This window comes from Maylandia zebra, linkage group LG14, assembly GCF_041146795.1.
Source record: "Maylandia zebra isolate NMK-2024a linkage group LG14, Mzebra_GT3a, whole genome shotgun sequence".
Lineage (NCBI taxonomy): Eukaryota > Metazoa > Chordata > Actinopteri > Cichliformes > Cichlidae > Maylandia > Maylandia zebra.
In genome coordinates, this window is record NC_135180.1 from 4,468,881 (window position 1) to 4,493,238 (window position 24,358).

The window sequence follows — 24,358 nt, forward strand, 5'->3', positions numbered from 1 at the left end:
ACCCAAGACTAACTAAATGAACATAACCCATAATACAACATGACATGAAAACACGAGAACTCATGAAAACACTGGGTCAAGTGACCCAGGACCATGACATAAAACCCCAACTTAGAACATATAAAATATAAACCTCTCCATAAAACACACTCTCCAGCGCAAAAGATGTTCCAAATGAACCTTACAGACTGAAACATATACACCCACTGCACAGGGAATTTCACTGTACTTTAATTTCACAGATTGTGGTGGCGGATGCTGTCCCCAAGCCCGGCGACTGGCCTTTTCTGCATGAGTCCAAGTGTGGGACCTGGAACCCTCGTGTTCCTCCTTGTATGCTCCACACTGTGGAGTCAGTTGGCCTATATCGGAATGTCCAGTCCAGTCGGGGGCAGGTATGTTACCCACAAACTCTGGGTGGAGCCAGTCCCAATCACCTCTTTACTGCTGTCTGCCTCTCACCTTTAGACACTGATGTTTTTGGGACAAAGTGTGGATGAGCACTACTAACCTGCAGTCGTGCGCTTATGTCACAGTTGTCCCCTCAATTTTAATAGCACTCTAGATTTCACAGTGGCACTGATTATTTACAGCATATACTCTCACATACTCTAATCACACCCAATAGGCCACCTTTAATACTCAAAAGTGGGGAGGGGAGAAGGCAGGTCTTCCTACACCGTGGCCAGTTGGCTCCAGGGTCACTGTTGGGCCATCCTTATAAGCTAGAATTAGCTAGCCTCATGTACAACAACATAACAACAGAAACCCATGGTATAAAACTTCTTTCAGAGAGCTTTTGGGATGACAGCCAGGAGAAATGGTCAGGACATGGTCATCATGTCCAGAACAAGCAGACATCACACAGAACTTGTCATGATTTCATTTTTCAACTAAACCAGTTGAATTGCTTACTGAAACTTAATATTAGTTATTTCCACTTAATATGATGAGTGCACTGGATTTCAGTTTTATGCCCTCTCTGTTTGGGAGCAGACAGGACAGGTCTTCTGAATTCATGCTCGGGGATGTGTATGATTGGGCTGCAGGGCAGTGTGGTGATAAACTACAGAAGCCCTTGCAAACCTGATAAAGCTAATAAGAAGAGAAGGACAAAAATCAAATTACCATACAAGTAAATGCCATTTCTGACATTAAAGATGAAATAATCCTCGATGGCAGTGGTGATTTTGACTGTGGCACTATTGTATCCTTTGCTTATGCTGGCAGACTCATGAAAGATTCAGATTCATAAAATCATGAAAGTATAGAAAGCTGCAGATGGATGGATTCTTGAAATAATAACCACCAGTACAAAGTGTCAAAAAACACCTTTATTGAAAATTTTAAAAAAAGATCGCAGGAAATTAATACATTCATGTATTTTGGAAATATTTACCACTTTATACTCCATCTGAGGCAGGAATGTATTTCTCTAATCACAATGGTAACAGCTATATGAACATCATGTAATGCCAACCCATAACGATTTTAAATCCCACTCACACAATTAACACTATCAGAAATGATAACAACCCCTACCATTTCCACACTAATGAAAGGACACAACTTTGGCATTAGCACTGTCAGAGAACTTATTTCCACAAATGATTGACACCTGCTCCATCCACCCTCCTACAAAACACCTGGAGCTCCCATCTCTTCTCACAGACAAACTAAAAACAATAAGATGATCAAGAAGTTTCTAAAAACTCAGCATCTGTCCAAGTTCAGTGAGTATGAAGGTCTGACAACCACATGGCCCAGAATGGCAGTTGATTGATTTTAATTACTTTGGATTATTCCAGGTTGCAAAGACTGCTTACTGTAGTTTCTATAAACAGAGTCCATAAGCACAAACAGTCTACATTTGAGCCCCACACACACACACAAAAAAAAAAAAAAAAAAAAAAAAAAAACCACACACACACAAAGATGTGCAGCTGTTTTAAGGAGAACAAGAACAAATTAATAAAATACAAATCTTCAACACAAGAAGTAGATATAAAAAGGAGAAAATAAAGGTCACAATTTTGATATGTTTATGGACAAAAGACAGAATCATGTGTTTACACACAAGGTTCTGTCAGATTCTGTATGTTCAAATACAAATAGTTAAGAAGCAGAGGTGCTTTATCTAACACTGGTCTCTGTAACACCCTCAGGCAGGGCACTGAAAAAATTAACCATACTGTAAACATACTAGGGTGGGTGTGAGTACGTTACACCTGCAAGTTTGAGGAAAAATTAGCAGAATATTTGCAGTTTACCCAAACGGCATCTCTTGACTTGGACAGAAATATTAAGAGTCATTCAATTTTTTGCCAAGGGATGACTACCAAGATGGTGGATACCCTATTCATCAGGCTCTAGCTTGATAGCTAGCATCTTTTACTGACAAATGCTGTCCTTTCATCAGAAATAAAAGCTGCTACAAGTTTTTCAGTGAGCGAGTATACCATGGTAGTGTAAATACTGTTTCAGAAAAATTTGAAAAACCTCCAAAGAGACCATGTCTGCATCATTATTTCCTTAGTATTGATAAGATGTAAATAATGGGCCTCAAGACCCTGCATCCCATACCTTTTCCCTTTAGTTCCCGCACCAAAGCAGAAAAGAAAACCTAACATTAAAAGCAGCCCCACTGCAAAGCCTGTGTTAAATGCAATACCTATTCCAGGTCTGTGGAACTAATGCAGAGCTTAATAATAATGCAGGTGGACAGCTGGAGGCAGATGGAAGAGCAGCCGAAAATTACTGATAACCACACTGATACAGAGGAGGAGACCTGGCAGTATTGACCTAACAGGAATGGGTGATGTGCTGGGCCCTGTACACTCATTTACAAAAGCACTTACAAAAATAAATATGTACAAGATAAGGTAGTGATGGGCTCTGGCGAAGACATGGCCCTGGGCTTTCAGAAAAACAAACTTTTCTTCTTCCTGTCCCGATCTTCTTAGATTGTTCAGAGTTTTATGAAAAGCTGTTCAGAAAAAAAGTGTTTCAATGGTTTTTCAGTATGTTGCCAATACAAATGCAGTCAGATCAGCCAATGCCAAGGATTAAATGACTTTGTAGGTTAGGTAGTCACAGAGGAGTGCAGGAATGGCCAGCGCCTCCACCTGCTGGGTGCTCATCACTCGACGGAGAGCCATTCTGCACATGTGCTGCAGACTGGCAATGCTACGTGGACACTCCCAGAAGTGCACGCTACCATCACGAGTCCTAAAACATAAATCAAAAGGAGAAAAAACAGAAAACTGAGCTAATATTTCAGAGAGCTCTAAATGTAGTAAGGTGGTGCAAGGAAGCTGAGGGAAAAAATGATGAGGCTTCCTTATCGAAAGTCAGGATGTGCCCAGGTGTAGTTTAACTTCAAATGTGTGTGTGTGTGTTAACAGAGCATCGTCAACATGTTGTGGCATCTTACCCAGCAGCAAGGACACTTCCTTGAGCAGAGAAGGCACAGCAGAGGCCATTAGAGACAGAGGCAATCGCCAGAGGAGCCCTTTCCTCAATGCTCCAGAAGCGAACCAGCCTATGTAGAGAGAAACAAAAAATAAATAAATAAATAAATAAATAAAATTGTCACAACCTAAACTGCAAAAATTTTGCTACCACCAGACCAATATCTGACCAGTGACCAAGCCAAATAGTTTCCTGTACTTCTGACTGGTTAACACATTTGTCTTAAACCTTTCAATCTTCCCATTTTTCTCCAACACTCTGAATAATAATGTGGGAACGTTGTGAAGCTTCCTCTCAACACTTTCCCAGCAATTCAGTGCTTGGACAGTTAGCAGTCAGAGTAATTGATAGCCACCTTGTTACAGTCATGTAACCCAGGACAAGCCAAAGAGACCAACAGTAGCTCTGCTTCTGAAACTTCCAAGAAGACATGAGTGTTGAAGAGAGAGCACAAACTGCACCAGACAAGCTTTTCTGCTATGCTCCAGTTGACTGTACAAACATACTCTCGAGAGGCCCAAAGACAAACACATGTGGGTTTGTCATGGCTCACTCTAGTTTTGTGTTCTAAAGTATTGTAAATAGACCACTTGCTTATATGCTGCTGAAACTGGTCTTGCTGATGCATAAAAAAAGATCATTCTCTTGTTTCTCGCCTTCTTTGTCTTTAAATCATTCACCAGACAAAAACAGTGAAAAACAAAACAAACAGATTTTAAGAATAAATAAAAACAAACAGATTTTAAGAATAAATAAAAACATACACACATACATTAAATTATATTAATATTACCTGTCATCTGTAACACTGGCAATGTGTCGGCCATCAGGGCAGAAGCTCACAGAGCGAACCCAGCGGTCATTTGCTCCTCCTGCAAAAATGGGTGAAGGAGGGGGGAAGAGGTGGCTGGGAGAAGACAAAAGCAGAAGTTCATAGAGCATCAGTAATAGAGCTTTTTGGATTCAAATTTTAAAACTCGCCGTTTGGAATGAAAAAAGTCATAATTTAAAAATTTTCATTGTACATCACATCGTTATAGCTTTTTATAAAGCATATTTATGGGTTTCATTGTGTTTGAACAGTGGACAGAAGATAGGAAGCTGGGGAAAGAAATCAGTGACTGACATGCAGTAGGTGGCTTCTTTTTGAAATTTTCATTTCAACCATGTGCAGTGGTGCAGTAAACAGTGAAGCGAGACAGCATTCCTTCAAGACCATGGTGCTACATATAACAGACAATCAACCCAGTACTACATATAGTGCAGTGTATATAATAATAAAAAAAATCAAAGATTTCCTTATGCAGGCCTCTGCTGCTCACTCCAGAGCATGTCAAAAATAAATGCATTTTTGAGATTCATACGTTTCCTAGGTCATTATTGTAATTTGCTGTGGGACGAGACAACAGAGTGACATTCAGTTGGGCAGACTGAAGCAGGACAGGTTTGCCCACAGGAAGCGGAGATGAGAGTTGTTGAATTAATCACCGACTAAATCAAGGCAGATCAGTCGACTACCAAAATAATTTTTTCTTGCTGTACTACAGATGAAGACGAAATTATTAGTCCTCTTATGAAATTTAAAGTTTGTCAAAATTCTCAAATTTTCCCAATTCCCTTTTCAGCAAGCAAGGACTTTTCAACATATCATTTCTAAACATGCTAGGTTTCTTGAGAAAGCATAAATCATGTTTGCACAAAATAAAAGAATTAAGGATCAAGAAGTTATTGTGATCCCGCAATCACAGGGTGATCTAACAAAGCACTAGAATTTATTTACAAAAATGCAGCCTGTTCCCAGTGAGCCAATTCAGCTAAATGAGAAAAGGCTACAGGAGAATAAATATGCTTTTGATATAATGGATAACTGATAGAAATCCCTTGGCACTGTGCAAAGGGTTCTGAGAATTGAAATCTAGGTGGGGTGCAGGATTTATCCAGAGGAAACGGCATTATTATAACTATTCCACCTGAAATATGTCAGATCACAAGTTATTGTGCTACATGTGCAAATGTACAGATCACATTTTCATAGCACATAGCAACATTCAGGCATTAATATAACACATTTACACATATTCATTGATAGCTGTGTTTTCACAAACATTTCACTTTTATTCGCTACAGAGTCAGGAAAGAGAAGTTGCTTGCTGTTTGTGCACTGCTGAGAAAAAGACAGCTCAGTTTAATTAATTTCTGCTTCTGCTTTAAAAAAGCAGCATTATTGAGGAGCAATAAGTGGGGCTCACTTGTCAATACTCAGCGTGAGGACTGAATGAAGAGTTTTAGGACAGAACCAAAGTATTGGCACTGGGATCACAACTCAGTCATCCACAGAAAGTCCTAACATACATGTGCCGATCACATCTCCCCCACAAAACTCAAACTGCGCCTCTTTAGTAAACCCAGTCAAAAGGCAGCTTTGGGCTGCAGCAGATGTTAGTAAACATGTCCCTAAAACTTCCTTTTGCTTTAAAAGTGCAGTTGTCATTTAAATAACTTGCATAAAACCTAGTGGTGAATAATCATGTCTCAGTAGATTCAACACAGCGAACACTCGGCATTACATTCTTAAGGAGACTAGTGTAAAGCCGTTCGGATTCTCAGCGCACTCCTCTTCTCTTTTCCCCAAGTCCTTATCTCACATTTCCTTGACCTCAATTAAACCTCAACGTCAAGGAAACGAGTTAGGCAAAGCCAATGGGGGACTTTTGGAACACTTTCTTTAAAGGAGATTTATTTTAGTTTACTTAGGGCTGCCGCTCAAACGAGCAACATTTTGTTTACCAAACAAATGTGTACTAACATAATATTGAATATCTGTGTTGTTTGGATTTCTTCTTACCCCAGTTCCAGGAGGATTGTGGCCTTATGGTGGTCCCAGACAATCACTCGGGTGTCATAAGAGGCGGTAGCTAACAATGCTCCATCTGGCGAAAACTCACAAGACACCACATCATGGTGATGTCCCTCCAACTTTCGGATCAGCGTGAACTTATCCATGTTCCATAGGAACACCTGCAATAAAGAATGACACGTTATAGCCCATGGAATGATTTAGACTATATGACTATAGATGTGTTATCTTACACTAATTATCACTAGATGCACAAAAATCAACTAGAAATTAAATTAATTAAATTAAAAGGAATTAAATCAGAAAAATAGTTATGCTCAAATTATGCTCAGTGTCACTATAATGCTTTGTAACCTTAAACCAGGCAGAAAAAATAAATAGCAGAGCCTTGCTAACGTGCAGTGTGCTACACATCACCAACACTATGCCAATAAGAACACTTTCCTACAATGACAATAAAAATAACAAACATTTATATAACTGTAAAGCTTCTACATTAGAATTTACATTCATACATCTTTCATTACATCAGTAAATGAGCTAAATGTACACTATTTTAATAAAAAAAAGTCTACACAAAAAAGAGAAAATAAAACAAGTAGTAACTTAAGGTAACATAAAGTTACTCCACTGGTTTCCCCTTTCAGAGATTTAGTTCACTGTGTTTACAATAGGCTCGCATCTCCGGCAGAAGCCTACGAAGAGAGACTGCAAGAGAAAAGAATATTTATGGCCAAAGGATCGATACCTCTGGCAGAGTACACATATGCACGCACATGCGATTCGCGCGTGCCCGCACACACAAACAGACACGAACATACAGGCACACACACACACACACACGCAAAAAGTGACAATCTGCATAAGCCTTTTTCTTTTAATGTCAGCCATGGTCAGAATGTTTATTAATAATGTCTTTGATTTGTGGCATTTATCACAGGACTGTACGAGTATGAAACTTTTAGGGCCTGCCACTGACTAATTATAGGAAACTATAAATGATGCTGGTCGTTAAAACCTTATTTAATGGTCTATAAAAAATACAGCTTGCAATCTAATACTACTGTTTAATCTTTCTGTATGGGTTCTTTTCTTTTTTTGTCGTCATTTTTCAGTTAAAAGAAACAACATTTTTCACAGCTGAATTCCTGAAATGATGGCAGAAAGGTTGAGGTAAAAAAAAAGAAAAAAAGAAAGAGCATAAAGTATTGCTGCTCCCTTTTATTTGTTTAGCGATGGCAGTGCATGTGTGTTTGGGTGGGGGGTGGAGCATAGGGCCACCATTTACATGACAGTTTTAAAACTACAATTAATAAAGTAAATAGAGCAACCGCGACAGCAGAAGTAGACAGACACGGAGCAGCACCTACGTACAGAATGACCTTGCAGGTCAGGATGCCAGGCTGCCCCTGGCCAGGCCTTTGGGCATTGCGCACTGTGCGTCCGTGGTTTACCAGCTGCTCAAAATGTCAGCGCAGCGCTCCTTTCAAAACCAATCACACACTGAGTTTTACCACCACCTGTGACAAGGAGAGCAAGACACACACTGTAGGGACATAAAACCTAACAAAACTATCACCACGTTAAGAGTAATCTAGGTTTGTGATACTATGCATAAGGTTAGCCAAAGCTGGCCAGTCCATGGAATTGCTATTCAGCAACATGTTTGACTTGTAAATGATTTACAATGATTTCGAATTTTTTAAAATGAAAAAAGTATTTTTGGGGCAATTTATGTTTAAGTTAAACATTCCCCAGTATTAAAGAGGTTTTTTTGTTTTGCCTCTCCCACTTCCATGTCCATACTAAAAGATTAACTTCAGCTATATAACATTCATAAAAACAATTGTCTTCTTCATACTTCATGCATACTTCAGAACAAAATCCCTTTTTCACAGCATACAAAAGCCAAACAGAATCTAGATCCAAGCACTTGACTGTTGACACCGAGCACAGTTTATATTAAAGGTAGACAAAGAGGTTATGGGGTCTAATTGAGGTTTGATTGAGCATAACTGATCACAAGCAACTGCACAAAGATTAGCTAGGACACTCATAAAAATGAGTACAAAGGAACTTGTTTACGCACCGACTTTCCTGCACCAACCGAGCACAGAATGGAAGAGTCAGGGGAGAAGGAGCTGCAGTACACCCAGTTCTGATGGCCCCTCAAAACCTTCACCATATTACCTACAAGAGAAAATGACCGGGCTCATTACTCTGAGTGCAACATTTCTGTCACAACCTATATGCCAGTCTTACATTTTGATCATGTTTATATTGTTTTATTTAATCAATATTTAACCAGGATATTTAGTTTCCCGTGAAGATCGTGATTAGAAATAACTGGTCAATATATTTTTGAACCACTGCCGTGTTAAGAGTTAAGTGTTAGCTGCATATTTGCTAAAATTGCTGCTACTCATCTACTAAAAAGTAAGCAACTGGTCTTTTCACAACACTTATTTACACTGCTCTTTTATTTTGCGATATTACTTAGTTGCATTAACATTTTTAACTGACACAATGTATGGAAGGATTCAGGGTTCTGGTGTTGCATCTAAGGTTCCCATGATCTGCAAATACTCTCAAGGCAGCATGTGGTTAGTGTTTTAAGTGAGATTCATGGTTCAGCATGGGTAGCGTTCTGGGGTTGGGCCTTCAAAGAGCTCCATTGTCAGATAGAGGCAGTTTACAAAGTTTGTGGTACAACTGGTCTATGGGTCACGCTTGCTTGTGCTATTGTTGGTCTGCCAGCAAGCTGCAGAGGAGAGCGAAGTTACAACATACAAATTGCTGATGTGAAACAGAGTGTTAAAAACAATGGAAAGTGCTTACTGCAGCTAGTTTTGCTTTTTGCAATTCTTCCATTCCTAGTGAACTCTGTTATCGCTTTCCTTTCTTATTCTGGCCCACTTGTCAACCAATAACCAGACACAGAGGTCATATGTATCCAGTCATGTGCAGCTAGGATTTTGGAAAACTGCAGGACTTTGTGTGTCAGGATGTCTGCTCTGCTAACTATCTAAACAGCAGTATGATGAATGCAAACAGACGCATTATTTGACATAAATTAATCTTGAAGCAGCATCTGGGTAATAAATGGAACTAAGACTCTTGTGTTTGTCAGGTTGCATTTTCTCAACATTAATAATAATAATAATAATAATAATAATAATAATAATAATAGGGACTTATCACTTCACTTCTTCATTGTGAACTCAGTGTAACTGTAAACACTGTTTGCTTTTCTGGTTTTAAAGACCAGGGGCCTTATATTTCAACTGTGAACAGCATGGTCTCAGTTAAGAAATGAGGCTATTACTTCTTTGCACTGGAACGAAAAGCAAAGAATAAGGTTGGTTTTTAAAGTCAAAAACAGCTCATCCACTTACCATCATCTTTGAGATCCCATACACGAAGGGTCTTATCTCTGGATGCTGACACCAGCATCAGACTGCCATCAGGAGCAAAAGTTAAGTCTCGTACTACATCTGTATGATCCATCAGATTCAGCAACAGTTTTCCTACAGAAAGCAAACCAAAGAAAGTAGATTAAAAGAAATGTCAGTCTTCACAGGCAACAACACAATTTCAGTTCTAAAGCTCCAGCTTTGTTTGTTTCAGGGACGAAAACCACAAGGTTAAAAATGAACGAAAAACTGATTTTAATTGCCAACTGAAAATTAAGAAAAAATACACTTGTGTTGCAGATAACAATGGTACCTGAAAGACAGGCATAATCAAGGACATAAGGTGTTAACTTGAGGAACAACCCTCAACTAGACTTTCTTTTGGAGCATTTAGCCCTAGGGGTTGGGTGGGATGGAGAGACTGCTGATTTCTCACGGTGCCTCCAAAGAGACATTTTTTTTCTTTTTTTCAATTTTTTTTTTTAAAATTAAGAACAAAATCCGACATCTATAATTCCACAGAAGCCACACATTAAATACTTTTAGAAATTTTGTTCGTTCACTGCAAAGCCGAACTATAGAACTGTAGCTCCATCTCCAGCTTTAAATTGGTCACATATTTGTATATCTTCCCAATCTACAAACCAAATACCAAAAAGAAAATATATATTTTTAAAAAGTCTCTAAAGGACTGTTGTTTCACGGCATTTTAAACTCTAAGGTAAAAATCCTATAATAATACAGAGAAATTTTAATTGCAGCATTGATGAAACTGGGATGGGGTTATCACAAGGGACAGGAAAATTAGTGGTACTACAAGGAAACAGCTAGAGAAACATTAAACAAATTAATTAGCTTAATTGGCAACATTGTGTGCCCCAGGGACCATCTGGCTGGTTATCAGAGATCGGTTTTCTGACGGTATGGGGGCACACTAGTGCCTATGGAATTGGCAACTTGCTCATCTGGAACAACCATTAGCCTCCTAGGACCTGGCGTCCACATATGTGGACATCACATTTCGGGTTCATTTTTCTCAGAAACAAAAATCAGGTAAAAAAAAAAAAAAAAAAAAAAAAAAAAAAAATCTGGTAATTCTTTGTTTGTACATTCATCAGGTCCCAATATAGAATAGAATTCAACTTTATTGTCATTGCACATCCACAGGTACAGGGCAACGAAATGCAGTTTGCATCCATCCAGAAGTGCTTTAGTGATATAGATATATTACAATATATATTAGCAATAGTATAGATATGTAAGTATATTACAGATATACAGATATACGCTTCCATCTAGAAAACATCTTTTCCAGGAAAGGCATAGTATACTTCATCAAGGTAACTGTAGAGGCTAAGCCTACGCTTGAAGCCACTGAGGTGGTCGTTAACGGGGGTGACGCGATGTCACTGGTATGCATGAATTAAGTTCACAGTCCAATAAATCCAGCAGTATGTATCTTGTCCTTTTTGGTCTTTATTCTGTATCGACTTAGCATAACAGCGCAACGTTCACAAACTGTTTGCCTTCTTAATGACACACCTGACGCCGATTACGTGCGTCTACCTTAAATACCTTTACATTACATAATCAAAACAGAAAAAGGTGACCTCTAGTGACCACATAAGGTATTAACCCAAGAATGGCTCCTACACCCCGGCCCCTAATTGAAATGGCTATCAGACATGGCAATTCTAATCACAAAGAAAATAAGGAGCCACTAATACAGTCTACTTTAGACCTATACATTCACATAAATAAACATAAGTAACACACTTTTAACCTTGAAATGGGAAAGCATTTGCAAATCACTGAGCCAACTTTTCCACTTTTGCAACATGGTTTGGGGTATTGGTTCATCCCATCCCAGTTTCCTTTTGCAAAGCTCCTGCTGCATTCCTTTGGCAGGCAGCAGGACTGGTGCAAGACACCCCAATGGATCGTAAATGGAACTTGATATTGATAACATTCCACGCCTAGTACAGGATTTTTGAGGGATATCCATTTTGAAGTTGAATGTATCAGTTTCCACGCACCACTGCAAGCCCAGAGCTCTTTCTACCGGAAGTTTGTCTCTGTCAAGATTTAATTCTTTCAAGTCTTTAGCCCTTTGCTCCTCAGAGATACTTTGCAACAGGGTGCGATTGTTACTGACCCACTTGGTCAGTGTAAATCCTCCCCTTTGACAGAGTGCTGAAAGATCCTTGACCAAATCGACAGCATCTGAGGTGGAGGCCACACTCTTTAAACAGTCGTCCACATAGAAGTTCTCTTTCAGCGTTTCACATACCTTGTCTAGGAATTCAGTTTTATTGTCCTCAGCCGTTTTTCTCAAAGCGAAACTGGCGCAGCTCGGGGAAGATACTGCACCGAACAGATGAACAGTCATGCGAAACTCAATTATGTCCTTGCTCAGATCTCCATCTGGCCACCATAAAAAACGCAGAAAGTCTCTGTCCTCTTTGGCAACTTTAACTTGATAAAACATTGCCTTTATGTCACCCATAAATGCGACTGGATCCTGTCGAAATCTAAGCAAAACCCCAAGCAATGTGCTTGTGAGATTAGGACCTTGTAAGAGCTGCTTGTTTAATGATGTCCCCTGGAATGATGCCCCACAGTCAAATACAATTCTTATGGATCGTTTTCTGGGATGGTAAACTGCGTGATGAGGAATGTACCACTTCTTTCCATTTTCGCAAGACAGCTGCTGTGAAGGTATTTGCTCTGCATATCCATTACTTATCATCTCGTCCATAAAGTTTTTATATTCTTTATGCAACTGTTCATTCTTGAGAAGTTTTCGTTGTAGACTTTGCAATCTTTGTTTAACTATGGAGAAATTGTTTGGCATCTTTATGTTATCCTTTTTAAAAGGTAACTTCAAACAGTAGTGTCCATCTTCCATTGTTGCAGATTTTTCCATGATCTTCATGAACTTAAGGTCCTCCCTTGACAAACCCTTTTCCTCTGTAACCCTTTCATTAAAGTCATAGTTATATTGACTTTTCAACATCTCCTCCAGCTTACAAACAGATATCCTATTTACAACTGTTGGTGGGTGCTCGCTGTCCAAGTTGCTTTTACCATCTTCCATGGGCCCATTTATGACCCAACCCAATGCTGTTCTTATAGCATATGGGCCATTCCCCTGGCTATGAATGACCTCCCATGGTTCCAATAACTTGGGAGTGTTGCATCCAATCAACAGGTCCACATTAGCCGTTATGTGGGGAATTTTAACCTTTGACAGATATGGCCACCTGATCAGATCTTCCTCCTTTACAAAGTTATCCGTGGTGACAGGCATCCTTTCCTGTGTTAGGATTTCTGGAAGTTCATAGAAGGCATTGCTGCCTAAACCAGAAACTTCAAGACCAGTAAGTGAGTGGGCAGAGACGACCTTTTCTTGACCCATTGTTTGTAACAGGAAGTGAGTTCTTTTGCCCACAAGATTTAGCTTTTGCATGAGGTGTTCTGAACAGAAGCTAGCTGAACTGCCAGGATCTAAAAAAGCATGTCTGTATGACATGACTACCTTTAACAGACTTTATTTGAACTGGCAGAATGGAAAGCAAACCGCTTTCTCTTCCGGCCCCTGTATGACCACAAGTTTTTACATTCTTTGAAGAGGAGGGCTCTCCATAGCATTCAGGACTTACACCATCGTTATCAATATGGAGGACAGTGGGATGACCTTTACCACACGTTCTACATATCAAACGCTTAGCACAGTCCTTGCTTGTGTGCCCAGCACCTAAGCAACCAAAACACAGCCCTTTCTCCTTTAGAAAAAGCATTTTGTCTCTGTGCTTCTTCCGCTGAAACTGTTGACACTCCTCCAGTGTGTGTCGTTGAGTACAGCAGACACAAGATGGCTTTACTGTAAAGTCATGGCTTGTTGTAGTAATCAGCCTTTCTGTGCTGTAGGTTTTATTCATGTTCATGGGTGTGGCTGTAGCAGCAAAGCTGTTCCCTTTAATTTGTTTGCTTGGTTGTGACTTCAGTCTGTTGTCAACCTTTGAGACAGGGCTTGTTGACGTTACATTCTGAATGTCCCCAAACAAAGGATCTGAAAGAATTTTCACCTGCTTTTCAATAAATGCAACCAAATCTTCAAACCGAGCTCTGTGTTTAGAGGTTTCCAATATATCATATGCGAACGCTCTCCATTTCTCTCTCATTTTATATGGCAACTTGCACAAAATGATTTTCATGTTCACTGGCATGTCCAGTTCCTGCATATGTTGCAATGTTTCCATGACATTACAACTCCCACGTAAGAAAAGAGAATATGCTTGCAATGATTTCACATCTTCATTTTTAATTGCAGGCCAAGATAACGCCTTGTCAATGTAAGCAATTGCAATTTTATATTCATTTCCGAAGTGTTCTTTGAGCAGTTGCTTTGCTTGTATATAGCCTTGTCCTGCAGCCATATGTTGACAACTGCGTACCAGCTCTCTCGGCTGTCCTGTTGTAAACTGCTCCAAATAATACAAGCAGTCCCTCTTATTGGCCTTTTCTTCCACTCCTTGTTCAAACGCATTAATGAAAGAGATGTACTGAAGAGGATCACCATCGAATACAGGTATTTTCCTGGATGGTAATGACGATGCACGCTGATGCTGAACAAGGGTTGCAGTTATTTCATTTTGTCTTTGTAAAATGGTACAAATGTCCTCCGACAGTCCTTCTGCCGCTGTAGGAATTGACCTGGGCGATGGAGGATCCACATTGTGAAATTGCATTGTGATGACCGTTTGAGCTTGTGGCTCACTTTCAATTTCCGTTCCTGGCAGGATCATTGCAGATATGTTGCTTTCAGTCTGTACTATTTGCACTGCAGGTTTATCTTCATTGACTGGTGTACTAGGCTTGACTGTGGCTGAAGCAGCTGTTTTCTTGATTTCCCTTTCATAATATGAATTCATAGCATTGGACGATATGTTAAAGCTATTAAAACAGCATGGGTTTGTAAGGAGAAGAGACCAAGTGCTGAACTGGCCTGCCTGGAGTCCAGATCTTTGGCTATCTAAAAACTAATCATGCATATCAAGAAATAAAAAAAATAAGTCAAAGATGCAGGAATATTGAGTGGAGAGAATCCTGTATTAGACAAAAATGAGACAACAATCCTCTCCCAAAAGTCCACCAACTGGTCGCCTCAGTTTCCAGATGTTTATGAGCTGTCAAAAGAAGGGACTTGTACAGTTGTAACCATGACCTGACTTTTTTTAATGTGTTGCTGCCATTAAATTCAAAATGACAACATTTTGTTTTCTTCAAATGGCACGGTCTCTCAGTTTACACCTTTGATATATTTCCTATGGAAAATAAAATGTTCAACATTTGCAGAGTTGGGTTTATATTTCATAGATTCAAGTATCTAACATGATTATCAACTGGTGAAGCTGAAGAGAGCTACTTCTAATTAATGATGATGTGTTCTCACCAGTGTAAACATCCCAAATCTTGATGCGACCATTGTTGAGGCCTGTTGCCAGGAGCAACTGATCCTGTCCAAACTTGAAGCGATGCCACTCAATGTTGACACAGCGGCTGTGCTTTTCTGGTACTGAGGAACCAAAGGCCAATCCCCAGACAATATCACCACAATCTATGGTGTGTTCTGGTGGCTGGCCTGCTGCTGGGACTACTTGACCACCATTGCTGCTCTGACGAGACAAATGCCGAGGGCTCAAGGCATTGGTATCCTCTTCTCCATGGTCCACTGAACTACAGCAAAAAAAAAAAAAAAAAAAAAAAAGTGGAGAAAGAAGGATGTCAATTATGGAACATGGTCAAAGAAAGGAAAGGTAAAAAGCTAATACAAGTCTAAAACATGTAGCCTAACTTTGGTAGATGTTTCCAGTACAGCTGCAGTGATTCAGACTAACTCTAATAACTTGATTATGAGAAACCATTGATGCAAATTCCTTGCTATGATGTTTTATTTAAATCCATACAACAGTCAGTAGTGACCATGTGTCCATGAGCACAGTGTGACGTATCACATGTGTAGCAGTCATGATTTGATGGCGGGATGGAGGCAATTGCTCTTGGGTATACATGAGGCCCAGTTTTTAAAGGAAAGATTGACTGCAGCAATCTACTGCAGATGTCAAGAGATCTTAGTTTCCTTAACAAAAACAGGTGACACACTCCCTTTTTGTATAGTTCATCTATAAGCAGGGACCAGTCCAGTTTGTTTATCTCGGTGTAAAACCATCCCAAAAATTTACACAGGGTAAAAAAGGAGGCCTGAATTTCCTTGGCTTGGCTCAACTGATGGAGCTGGTTGTCCTGGAGTAGTTGGTGGTGGAGCTTCCGGTAGGCACCACCCAGTGTGTCTGCTGCCACCGGCCCACCAGATTGGACACAGCGGTAGCCCTGGCAGGGGCCATCTAGTGGCCCGGCAAATGTGAGTTGCTGGGGCTGCTACATCCGTTGCCACGGCGGCTGGTGGAAGCAGAGCAACAGCCACTTTCTCCAACTAACCTAGGCTGTATCCCAATTCAGGGTCTGCAGCCTCAAAGGCCGCATTTTAAGGCCGATTACGTCACAGCGACGCGACGAAGGCTGCCCCAATTCAAAGGCTGCTCGAAATGCAGCCTCAAATGAGTCCTTTATTTCCCTGAATTTTGAGGATGTGGCGGTGTAGACTTCGTGGCCCAACATATCCCAGAATGCATAGCGCGGCAGTGTGTGTGGATAATTTTGCTGGAAAAAAACGGCGGAAGAGGGGTGCCCAAAGAGTAAACTTTTAAAAGTAAGTACTGAATATTATGTCACTTATTTATGTGCAAATGTTTAATAACGAAGAACAAAACATTACTGTTGGCCACATGTCGGCAAAGTTATGTGACATTAGTGATGTTTGTACTAACTTGGTTTTAAAGCCTTTACTTTAAAATATACGCCGTTCAATAGTCGACCTTAATCTTATAGAGAATGTGATGATTTTATGGATAATTAAAGTCAGTCATACATCCACAAACACAACAGTTTTGCAGTCCTGAATATCACAGCACAAGCAGGATTCACTGCACTGTTAATGTTAGCTATGTTATATTGCTGCCTCTGTTCGGTGGTGTTGAGCCAAACGGACTTTAACGTGTGTTTGAACGACCTGACGGTTCACTCGTTAAGCTGAAAGAAAGATGCTTCAATCACAGCAGTCACACATGTGTCCGCTGAACGCTTCTTGTTTAGCACTCGTAATAACACAAACACTAAATCCTCCTTCACTCCTCGCATTCCACCAGTGTGTGAATACGAGAGTGAATGAATAGTGGCATTGTAAAGCGCTTTGGGTGCCTTGAAAAGCACTATATAAATCCAATCCAATCTATTATTATTATTATTATTATTATTATTATTATATTCTGAGGTAAGTTGATCTATAGTGTTACATCATATTCTATAAGGATGTTATGTGTTTGTAGACTTTCTGCCCAGTTTGACCCATTTAGCAGAAGTCAGCCTGTTTAAGGCTCTGATATCTGTTCTCTATGACTTACAGCAGTTATGACATGGTCTGATTTTCTCACCCAATAAACAAATATTTAATATATCAGTCTACTCTTCATTTCATCAGAAACAGTTATCACAGCTCGTACATTTGCTTTTTCCACATATATGTAAGCATTGAGCAAAATGTAATAATGCCAACATACTGAAAGAACAATATTTGTCTCTTATATATGATACATCTATATATACACTGTCAAAGATACTTGTCTTTGAGTGAAGATTTAAGGTGATAGGACATAAATAACTGCAACTTGAATCTTTACTGAAGCTCAGTATTTGACACAGAGTTCAACCCTCCGACTCCCTCCCCCGACCCAAGAGAGACTTACTGCATACTGGCAAGGTGCCAAAGGGTTATACAACAGGCTATGGTTCATAAATATCCTATGGTACCAGTGGAAATTTTATATATGGGCAAAACTTAGAGGCTAAATGATACGGGCAGCATGCACCTATTGAATATGAGAATGAACTGGCATGGTTTCAGTATGCTAATAGGGCAGTGTGTAGGGGTGTGTTCTCAGCTGGTAGGGACACAGGTCTGTGCTGAGCTCAGCGGTGACATGAGATCGTTCGACATGGACTCTGGGGGGAGGAGGAAATGGCAGGGCTTTCATGGGAGACCCTGCCAGCTCCAGCAATTAGCTCCAATGAAGGTGGAGCTGGTGAACCAGCTGGCCGTTCCAAAAGCACCTTTGCAGTGCCACAGCACACTTGTCTTGCAAAGAGTGTAGTACATGCACAGTTTCAGGTCATCTCTTGAGTTGGGATGCCGAAAGAGATACCAACTGACCAGGGCACATTGTTTATGTCTAGGACACCTAAAGAGGTGTACGAATTACTGGCCATTAAATCTGTTCAGACCGGTGTCTACCACCTTCAGACAGACGGGTTGGTGGAGCAGCTGAATAAGCCTTTGAAATCCATGATTCGTAAGATCATATAAGAGGATGAATGCAATTGGAACCACTGGCTGGACCCTATGTTGTTTACACTGCCAGAGTTCCCTAGGACTACATGGGATTGTCTCTCTTTGAATTTCTGCTCAGCAGGAAGCCACATGGGGTGTTGGACCTAAATAAAGAAAGCTGTGAGGAAGGGCCAAACCCTGCTAAGAATGAAATTCAGTACATTCTGGACTTGAGAGCAAACCAATACACACTGGGTAGGTTATCTGAGAAAATGTGCTCTAGGCTCAAGAACATCAGCAGCGCCTGTAGAATAGAGAGGCTAGTCTCAGACAATTTTCAACCGGAGAAAGCTCTTGTATTACACACTTCTTTTAGCTCAAAGTTACTCGCCACGTGTCGAGGATCCTACATGGTCACACCCTATATGATAAAACCCAACAAAAATAAAGTTTGTGTAAAGATCAGAGCTACCAGACCAGTTGAAGCGCATGTTCCAGAATCTATAGATTACAAGTACAATCTATACTTTACTCAATACACATCAGCTGAGTGGTTTCAAATATTTTCAAAACAAATAGCAAACCGACTCAATTTGGCAAAAAATCAAAAATCATGAGGTTATGCATTTCTTCAGGGTGACTTAGATGTTCTGTAAAACAGTTTAAACTTGTACATAGTCTTCATTGATCTAATGACAAGTTATCAAAAGTTCAAAGAGATCCTACATGTAACCAATGCAGTCACACTACTGCATCCTTGTCATTTCCAAAACTAGATAGAATTTTTGGAATTCCATTTTGAGACCCTAACCTGTCTTTCACTGCATCATTAATAGCAGAGTAATAGAACTTGTGAGGTATCTTGAAAAGCATTTACAAATAAAATGTATTACTATTAATTTAAACTCCACAATTCTGTAAAACATGTCACAAATTTATTAACTCCAATTCAAAATGTGATGTGGAACAAAATTCCTCTTTGCCTGTATGCACAAACTGCACACAACACTCTGTTGGAAAGCAGAAAATAGAATGTCATTAAAGACTTCTTAGGAATCTATTTTGTTAATATAATATTTATAATATTGATTCTCTCATTAAATAAAGAATTTTTTTGTTACTGCATAATTTCATATTAAAGTGGTATATCTGGTAAAATGGCACAAAGTGGATGCAGGACTTATTTCTGTTTTGTTTTTTTTGTTTTTTTTATTGTTCTGTTTGACTGTTTGAGTGTCTGAAGAGCAAAAGCATGAGACTGGAAATATTACACTGATTAATTTAATTAACAAGTACCCAAAATTAACAGTCCCATTAATAACTGCATTTTGAAAGCCATGTGGTCAAGAGTGGAAATGGAAAATGTTCCTGGAGAAAATTTTGCATCTGCCACAAAAATGCAACACCACATTGAGTTTTGCTCTTTCTTCTAATAAAGGCATTTAGAGCAGACTAGCAGCAACCCACGCTGCCCACGACAGGTCAGGAGTGTAAACTGAACATAGTTTTTTCTGTTCAAATTTAAACCCACCACGAAGGCTTGTGCATTCTTCCAATTTACAAGCCCATCCATAAATTTACCCCCATTTGGCCAGTGGCAGGAGCTAATTTCCACCCATGCATGTGGTATGTAATTCAACCTACTGAAGACAGAAAGAAATATGAATTTTACCAAAAGACAGTTTTCACTGTGTACCATCTCTGCAGAAATGTGACTAAAAGCCTGAAACACTGGAATCTGCTCTGTAAAAAGGAAAACATGATACATTATTGTATGCATCTTGCATTTGAAGTCTCCTCTTCACTGCCTCTGAAGCGCCATTAAGTTTAGTTCAGCTCAGCTGTTTTAATAAAACACCAATATTGCTGTAGAGCAGGACTATGTGGGGCTTGGCTCTAAAGACTGCATGAAAAAAAAATTACATAACAGAGCCAAAGTTTTGGCACCATGCTTGCAGTTTTGAGCCATCCACTACTGCCAATAGTGTCACACTCGCTCTGACAACATTTCAACATCATTCTTAATAAATAAACAATTCTAGCAGTAACTAACTTATATGTATCTAACACAAAACAAGTTGTTCTTCTCTGCTTTAAAATGTAATTATGTTTGAAGTAAAATGCCTGCCACATTTGCGCATTTTATTATTTGATGGTACAGACCAACTCTAAATGCCAATGCACTGCAATCTGTCTTCATGTATACATTTGCCAGCAATTATTTGCAAACATTTGCCAATCTGTCCAAGATTGTCTGCAGTCTGTACAAGTCCAACTAAGATTAGCTGGCAACGGGTTGCCTCTCATCAAGCAACCTGTACAATTACCTCTCAATTGAAATTGCAAGTAGTTGCACAGTAATTCAGTGTGCAGCACCCTCAACCTCTGGGTGACTGCCTACTTACAATCAGTTCCAGATAGAAAATCAAGTGTTATCACACCATTGTCACACAGAGGCTGCTGTCCTTCTTTTCCTTTAATGTCACTGGGGCCCAACCAGCCACAGCCCTGATGGCCAGGAACAACAGGCACTTCTTTCTAAAGATAACTTCAACATGTGGCTCAGAGTCACAAGACCCTGGTAAGCGGAAAAACACACCATTAAGCAGAGAGTGAGCTGGTAATTCAAACCACGTGTTCTTGGCACTGACAAATGCATCTGATCTTTTAGCTTGAGGTTGGCAGAGACTGATTCAGAAGACAATTAAACAGCTAGAAAGCATGCAGAGTTTTACGTGTATGTAATCATGTAAAACTCATTCTGCTCTCCATCCTGCAACACAGAACAGCAGCTCATGCACCAATGTAATACTAATGACCAAATTCAGCTGGCTGTTAATCTCAAGAATTTGCACATTTCCACAACACCAGCCATTTGTTACCTAAAAGCAGTTTTCAACATGGAGGAGGAGCAGCTGTAACTGTGAGCCCCTCCTGCATGGCTGAGCTCCTCACCCTATCTCTAAAAGAGATGTCAGCCACCCTTCGGATAAAGCTCATTTCCATCACTTGTATACGCAATGTACAACGGACAGTACAGCGTCCGCATCACGTAGCCGAAGCCGCAATCTGTCTGTTGATCTATCCCTCCCCTCTCGAATAAGACCATGAGATACTTGAACTCCTCCACTTGGGGCAGCAACTTATCCCTGACCCAGAGTGGGCAATCCACTCTTTTCTGGCTGAGGACCATGGCCTCAGACTTGGAGGTGCCGATTCTCATTCCTGCTGCTTCTGTATGAATGTCAAAATTAAATCATGCGCCCCCCAAAAGCAGCCCCAGCAATGGTAAATGCTCTGTTGTATGAGATAGCACAAAAATTTAATTGTAATCCAATCAAAAAATAATTAAATTAATTATCCTAAAAGCCTCAGTGTCTCTTTTTTTTTCCATAAATTTGAAGATTTTTATAATTAGTTGGGGGTTTATCTAAGAAGCAAAACAACAACACAGAAAACATGTACTCTATTACTATAAAAAACAGGCAAACATACTACCAAGGTAGTTATGATAGTGATATAAAAAGTGCTTGGTGCTTTAAGAAAATAAAGAGAAAAAGACATGAAGGGAAACAAACCAAAAGAAACTTACAAGCTGTTCAGGCATTTTGTCCAAGGGATAAGCCTGACAATGCGATGCCCCTGAGACCAAGCAAAGTAGGAACCATTGGGTGCAAAGGCCACTGTCCAAGCTTCACGCCCAGACTTCTGGTCAAAGGGAGCAACAGGCACCAGGAGTTCGCCAATGAACTTTGCCTTACCTGGAAAAAGCAATAACATAACTTTTTTTCAGCTACATTCTGTAACAAACTGAATGTGCGTCATTTTTCAGCCCAAATAATGCACATGAAACTAACTTCTTTATCTGGCACAGACACAGTTTGTTCACTGGTGCAGATACCTGAGTGGCTAATGTGCAAACCATACCATTGTACAACGGGGGAGGGGGGGGAGACATAGTTATATTCTCTCAGCTATAATGGGCTATACGCTGATATATGAACTGTCTACAATTAACCTCTGCAGATCCACTATTAACTTTTTACGTTTGGAAATTTACTTTTTTCAAGTCCATTTCTACAGGATATCAAAGTCTACGTGGCAAAGTAACCTTTGGTTAACTTACGTCTTAAATTCCGGATACACAACATACTGGCAGTTTCATAACTGCATTCTTCACATAGCGCACAAAATGGAATCGTTGTGCTTTGTGTTCAGGTGTGTATATATATCGGGGTTACTTGGTAAGACCAATATATAAGTTAATGTCAACACATTTTTGCAACAAGTAAAATAACAGCAACAATAAAACAAATACTGCATTGTTTACATGAGTGAGCAGATAAATATAACTCCGACAACGTCTATACAGTTATGAAGGTTGTCTTTTTGTGTGCAAGAATGTGTGAAGGTACGTGCATTAAGTAAACCACTAAAGGCCTACATGGGGCTGACGTTTATCAATTCTGATTTTAGGATTAAATAAGACGTTTAGTACCTAACTACGGTTATAGCTAATAAATAAGCAATAAATAAAAGTAATACAGTTAACATGCTAAAGCTACGAGCTCGGTTTATTAGCCATGCAACGTTGGCGTGCAAGCACGCACGTACATCCCTGGGCGGCTATGGTTCTCGCTGTTGTAGGAAGAATGGCTCTCGGCCACTGTTTGTATCAGCAAACCAGCAACAGGGAAACGCTGCACTAACGTATAAAATGGTTTTTATCGTGGATATGCATCAAAATAACAAACCGCACTGAGCTAATATAACAGCAGGGATACATACGTATATAAACCCAAGAAACACTGACAAATAAACGACATCTCTTAACTTAATTAAACTTTGCTTTACCGGTTTAAGCTAAGTAGCCACTAATTCGACATCTTATTTAGTAACAATGTTTTGAAAGTCCACATAGTCTGGTGGAAACAAAGAAAGTTTTACAGTTTGGCATTAGATAAAAAGCACTAAGACTAAAATACCAGGACATCGTTCAGCGTTCTCACCTGCATTCACAAAAACAATACATGTAAAATGTTTTACTTACCTAAATCATTTTCGTTCACAGAGTCTGGGAAGCTTGCCATCTAAATAAGGGCACAGACCTAAGAAAAAGTCGGACACGCACTATGAAACAAAGATGTTTGACAGAAATCTGGGTGCGGATTTATACAGCGAATTTTTCGTTAAAAACGTATGCTAAATTCGGTTAAATCCCTCCGCCAAGCTTCACGTCTGGGGTGGAAAATACAATCTTCGTTTGGCGCGTCTTTTTACTTGAGTACTTCGGCAGTAGACGTTATCTTTGAATCTATAATTATATTGGTAGTGTTTTAACACGTCGCGTTAAAAACTATATGACTCGCTACGCTTTAGATTTCTTACGATCCGTAAAAATACAATGGCTGCCAACTGAACGGTACAAAGGCTGAATAACACCGTGGGAGGGGTTTCATTCTACGTCAGCACAGTTGCCATGGCAATTTAGCCCCCCCCCTACACCCCCCCCCCCTTTTTGTCTGACGTGTCCTGCGCATCCAGTCATTTGACGTTGTCGGCAACTAACAAAATGGCGCATCCGTAACCATCTGATGGAACACTTTTTTCATGTTTATGTCACAATTGACGCCACTCACAGACAGCTACTCAGTTTACCAGTATATCTTTAAAAATTACAATATTGTTTTCAATTCATTTTATTTATTTAGCACCAATTCCCAACAACAGTTGCCTCAAGAAAAATATCTTACAACAATACAGAGAAAATTGTCCCGATTATCGATTATCCCCTATTAGCAAGTGCTTGGTGGCAGTGGGAAGGAAATACTCCCTTTTAATAGGAATAAACTTCAGTCAGAAACTGTAATTGAAGATATATGTGACCACAGAGTGTCATCATGGTGTTTACCAATTTTAGAACTGAGTAACTGAGCAAGAAGGGCCATATCAAGACGGTGACCAAGAACATAACAAAACTTCTGCAAGGACAGAAAAACCTGCCACAAGAGGAGCCATCTCATCAGCTACAGCCTGTTTGAAGCTAATCCAAATCTTTTTAAAACTAAAAGAGTAAGAGAAAAAAATATTTTAAGATATGAGATCAAATGTTCATGTTTTTGAGCTGAATTACAGGTACTCCATTGAACTCCATGGCAATCCTTCACATTG

General features: G+C 39.8%; 1 protein-coding gene across 1 annotated transcript; it reads right to left on the reverse strand.

The window, feature by feature from the left end:
- Positions 1-1,314: 1,314 nt before the first annotated feature.
- On the reverse strand, positions 1,315-23,634 carry wsb1 (WD repeat and SOCS box containing 1). Its single transcript, XM_004572491.4, has 9 exons — positions 23,238-23,634; positions 21,780-21,948; positions 15,197-15,480; positions 9,724-9,855; positions 8,418-8,518; positions 6,317-6,489; positions 4,265-4,378; positions 3,434-3,541; positions 1,315-3,228 (listed from the first exon to the last, which is right to left on the reverse strand). The coding sequence occupies exons 1-9, from the start codon at positions 23,275-23,277 to the stop codon at positions 3,066-3,068; spliced, it is 1,284 nt and encodes a 427-aa protein (XP_004572548.2). The 5' UTR covers positions 23,278-23,634; the 3' UTR covers positions 1,315-3,065.
- Between the last annotated feature and the right edge of the window lie 724 nt (positions 23,635-24,358).